Source organism: Chrysochloris asiatica, unplaced genomic scaffold (assembly GCF_000296735.1).
Source record: "Chrysochloris asiatica unplaced genomic scaffold, ChrAsi1.0 scaffold00067, whole genome shotgun sequence".
Lineage (NCBI taxonomy): Eukaryota > Metazoa > Chordata > Mammalia > Afrosoricida > Chrysochloridae > Chrysochloris > Chrysochloris asiatica.
The window spans coordinates 12,648,296-12,653,709 of record NW_006408585.1 but is presented as its reverse complement, the minus strand read 5'-3'; the positions used below and the strand labels follow the sequence as shown (position 1 = coordinate 12,653,709).

At 39.9% G+C, this 5,414-nt stretch overlaps 1 protein-coding gene across 1 annotated transcript in view; it reads left to right on the top strand.

Annotated features, from left to right (window-relative positions):
• PELI2 (pellino E3 ubiquitin protein ligase family member 2) overlaps positions 1–5,414 on the top strand; it is a 267,800-nt gene that overhangs the window by 246,586 nt on the left and 15,800 nt on the right. The window contains exon 3 of the mRNA XM_006864615.1: positions 2,577–2,678. Coding sequence (XP_006864677.1) covers positions 2,577–2,678 — 102 coding nt within the window. The remainder of the gene's footprint in view (positions 1–2,576; positions 2,679–5,414) is intronic.

Sequence of the window (5,414 nt, the reverse complement as noted above, 5' to 3'; positions counted from 1 at the left end):
TTCCATTTGCTTTAGCATCTCTATGCTGGAGAGCAAGTTTGAGAGTCTCTTCTGATGTTCATTTTGGCCTTTTCTTTCTTTCCTGTCTTTTTAATGATCTTTTGCCTTCTTCCTGTATTGTGTTCTTGATGTCTTCCCACAGTTTTTCTGGCCTTTGGTCATGCATCATATCTGTTCATGAGATGGTCAGATTTTGGCTCTTGTGGGCTTGTTTTAATTTCCTTAAGCTTCAATCTGAACTTGAATATGAGCAGTTGATGGGTTTTCCATAGTTGGCCCCTGACCTTGTTTTGGCTTTTGATATTGAGTTCTTCCACCGTCTCTTCCAACAAATATTGTCAGTTTGATTTCTGTGTATTCCATCTGGTGAGATCCATATGTGTAATCACCCTTTATGTTGTTTAAGAAAATTATGTGCAAGGAATAAGTCACTGGTCTTGCAAAATTCTATCATGCGAACTCCAGCATCGTTTCTATCACCAGTGCCACGGTTTCAACTACTGGTCCTTCCTGTTTGTTTCCAACTTTCTCATTCCAATCACCAGTAAATTTCAAAACATCTTGATTGCAAGTTTGATCAGTTTCAGACTGAAGAAATTGGTAGAATTCTTCAGTTTCATCATCACTGACTTTAGTGGTTGCTGCATAAATTTGAGTAACAGTGGAATAAGCTTGTCTGCCTTGTAGGAGGATGGTTGTTATCCAATCAAAGACAAGGTTGAACTTCAAGAGAGATCTTAAAATTGCATTTTTGATGATGAATTCTATACCATTCCGCTTGAATTTGTTGCTCCTGGCTTAGTAAACCATGATTGTCAGATTTAAAATGGCCAATACCAGTCCATTTCAACTCACTAATGCCTAGGATATCTGTCTTTATGTGTTCCATTGCATTTTGATAAACTTCCAGTTTTCCTACAGTCACAGTTAACACATTCCATGTACCAATTAATGATGTTTGCAGCTGTTTCTCCTCATTTTGAGTTGTGCTCCCCACCCCACCCCCATCAAATAAAGGTCCTGAAAGCTTTACTCTATTTGCATAATCACCAACCATTCCTCCCTCATACCTCCCTATTCCTTATTTGGGCTCAACAGTCCATTGCAGTGGCCACAGAGGACTCAGACACCATGCTCAGAGTTACGGTGTTTATTAAGGAAGCTAACAGGTTACAATGGGGATCAGAAATGCTCAAGGCGTAGATGTGCCAGTGAGCTGCTGATCGATGCCCATAGGACACACCACTCCACCATAAGCCTCAGCCTTGGCTCAGCTCTAGCTCTGTGGTTCAGCAAACCTAGCTCCCCACTTAAGTGCCCAGAAGCACCCCACTCTACAAACAAGCTTCCTGCCTAAAGCCACTCAGTTGCTGTTTGGTCCGGGACGTCCACTGCTCTGTCTCATGCTCTGGTTCTTGATTCTGCTTTTGCCGCTGCTCCTCTGCCACTCCTCTGGTATCACAGCTTTCTGTCCCTGGCTGGAGAAAGTTTGTTGTGCAGGGATCTTGGAGTTTAAAAGACACCCACTACTCCTGGCTCTTATTCTTTTGATGGTAGTGAGATTCCCCCTCTCCTATGTCTGAGATGACTCATTTTAAACTCATGTTGAAGTTCTAAATTTCACAAATACAGTTTACTCTGTTAACATCCACAGTTGAATCATGTAATCCTGGTGTGTTGCTGATGGGCTAATGTGCTGGACTGCAAAGTAGATTTGAACCACAAGGTCACTGGTTCAAGTTATACGGGCTCAGCGGCACTGAACAACAACAACATCAGTGTCTTCTCCCACCTTGTCTTACTCAGACCCATCATAAAAAGAGTCCTTTGGTGGGAGTTACAGACTGTGGCTAGAAAGGACATTAGATAATTCACTGTATAATAGTCAGCTCTGCTTTGAGGAAGCAGCTCTTCCCCAATTGTATAAAGTCTTCCAACCTGAGAGGCTCATCTTCAGCACTTACATCTTACAGTGTTGTACTGCTGTTCATAAGGGTTCCAGTGGCTAAACATTCAGAAATAGTGCACCTCTCTTTCTTTGTCTGTCTTAATATGAAAGTGCCACTAAGACCTGTCCACCCTGAGTGACCCCGCTAGTATTTAAAATGCTGGTGGCATATGTTCCTGCATCACAGCAACATGCAAGCCACCACAGTACAACAAACCGACAGACGAGTGGTGGCAAAGATAGGTCGAATATTTAATAAATTTAAAATTATGATATGGGTCTATGATTCAGGACACAGAATACATGGGCAAGATCTAATTATTAGGAAAATACTGGCTTGTCCTGGTTTGAGATGGTAAGCATGACTGTTAACTACAAGCGATGGTGGTGGTTTGTGTGCCGTGGAGTTGGTTCCAACTTATAATGACTCTGTTGCTGAGGCTATAAATCTTTACAGGAACAGAAAGCTTCATCTTTGTCCCGCGGAACCACTGGTAGTTTCAAACCCCTGACCATGAGATTAGTAGCCTGACTCATAACCACTACACTATCTAACTACAAGTAGAAGAGTGATAAGTTATTGAGTGAAATTTTAATGGGCTTTTGTGTTTTTGTATTTTATTATCAGGCTATCAGCTGCAAAGGTCAACACAGCATATCCTACACTCTGTCAAGGAATCAGACGGTGGTGGTGGAGTACACACATGATAAAGATACAGATATGTTTCAGGTAACATTCTTCTGTAATAAAACTTTTAGCACATTTTTCCTTTAGTTTTATATTTTTTAATGCTAGGAATAAAGAGTTGAAAATAATATAGAAAGCATTTCTAGTTGGTGTTTGGATGGCACAGAGCAAACTTAACTCCAAAATTGCCAAAAGAATTTAGAAGGTATATTCTCATATCTGAATGTAATAAAAATGGAAATTAATGGCAAGACTAAATCTTTTAAATCCAACTATTTTTTAAGCCTAGCATGTACATAGTGCTTCCTGAATCACACATGAATCAAAGAGGTTTCAAACTACAATTATAGACCTTTTTCAAAAATCACTACAGGAACATGATAGAGTAAAACGCCTGAATTGCAGCTGACATCAGACTCAGAAGAAAAGGTAGAGCCTTATGTGCTTTCACTGTTAAAGAAAGAGAGAGATTGTGGCTGAAAACCTATGAATGAAACACTTGTCTCAAATTTTTTTTTTTTTAATTAAAAGGTGACCTCAGTATAATATCAAATGTGGGTGAAGGGTACACAGCTTGACCAAGGTCAATGATGTCAGTAAGAAGAATGTAAGGATGTTTTTGGGAAATGCTACCATGTATGCAATTGCTCAACAACTAAGAAACAGGAGTGTGCTTACATGTGTATGTATGTATGCGCACAAGTGTATGTCTGTATGCATACATGCGTAAGTTGTTACATGTGTGTGTACACGTGTATGTTACATGTGTGTTATGAGTTCGTGTGTATGTTATTGCATGTGTGTATGCGTATGTGTTGCATGCATACATTGCATGTATGTATGCATGTATGTGTGCACGTGTGTTGTATGTGTGTGTACATGTGTATGTTGTTACGTGTGTGTGCTTACAAGTGTATGTTGTCATGTGCTGTCACAGCAACCCTTTATAGGGTTTCCAAGGAGCGGCTGATGGTTTGAACTGCCTTGTGGTTAGTAGTCCAGTGCTTAGCCTACTATACCACACCAGGATTTTTTTCAAATGTATATGTATGTATACATATGTGGGCATATAGAGATGTATTTATGTGCCTGTTTATGTATATTTATACGTATTTATACATAGATATAAACAGGCACATAAATACATCTATATATGCATGTGTATATATGTTCATCTGCAATAAAGCACATAGGAGGCACAAACCTAGTTACTGCCTAGACTTATTCCTCATGGGATTTGTTTACCAGGTGTGAAGGCCTGGGACCCTAGTCTCATGAGACAACTTGATTAATTGGCATAATATAGTATGTAAAGCTTATTTTCTACGTTTGCATTTGGTGAGCAGCACCTGGGATCTTAAAAGTTTGTGAGCATCCATCTAAGATAAAACTGTTGGTCTCTACATGTCAGGATTGAAAGAGAAAGCAAGTTTCAGAGAAGAAACTACAAGACTAATAGTTGACACAAAGTCCAGCCTCACTTGCCCAGAGACCAGAAGAACTAGATGGTGCTTGACTACCAGTACCAACCATTCTGGTCTGGAACATAATCAATGGATCCTGATAGAAGAAGAGCACAATATAAACCAGAACTCAAACTCTTAAAAAGTTCAGACTTCCCGGACTAGTTGAAACTGAAGGATTGCCTGAGGATACTGCTCCGAGATGTTCTGTGCCTTGAACCATGAGGTCATGTTTTAGTCACTAGATTAGCTCATAAACAATACACTCCATGACTACAGTGCTTCTTTGAAAAATCATTTGCAGGAAACCCAATGGTGAACATTCACTCAAAGCAAAGATGGGAGAAAAAGGGGACAGGAAAACTAGATGACTAGAACCGGCAAAAACAAAACAGAAAAAATGAGACGCTGACACACTGAAAAGTGTAACCAATGTCACTGAACAAATTGTGTTGAAATTGGTCAATGGAAACCTAATTTGCTGTGTAAAATTTCACTAAAAACACACTATATAAAGTAACTGTGATTAGAAAAGTATAGGACAGTCTCTCCGGAATAATGTTAAAATGATACATGATAGAAAATTCAGAACTACATCAAAAGAAAGTCGAAAAAAATCAAGTCTCATCATCCTCACCTCTTTAGGAGCGTTCTGACTGTACTTCTTCCAAGACAGATAATTTTGTTTTTATTTCTGGTAGTCCGTTGTTGTTGTTAAGTGCCATTGAGTCGGTGCCAACTCATAGTGACCTTATGCACAGCAGAATGAAACACTGCCAGATCCTGGGCCAACCCTCACTATCGTTGCCACGCTTGAGCCAGGTAGTCCATAGTTACACTTAACATTCTTCGCCAACAGCACAATTAAAATGCACCAGTCCTTCTTCTTCAGGAGCATTCGCTTTTCCCAGTTGTGGACCTCAGTGCTAAGGGATATTCATGTCAGCCATTAGCCATTAAAATGATTGCTGAGTTAATTGAGCATTTACAAGCAGCACTTGCTCCATTTCCCACAGTGGAATCAGGCAGTAAGCTCACAACTTGGAAATATTGCCTGAGGGGGAAAAAAATCAAAATTAGATCTGAATTAAAGGGATATGCTTTTAATTCAGATCTAATTTTGATTTTCTTTTCCTCCTCAGGCAGTATTTACAGGTTTTGAGCTTACTACCGGATTCCACACTGCTAGGAAGCTCAAAACTTGTAAATATTGCCTGAGGGGGTGGGATGGCAGAATCAAGGAATATGTTCCACCACTCCTCTGTCAGTTTGTCGTACTGTGGTGGCTTGTGAGTTGCTGTGATTCTGGAAGCAA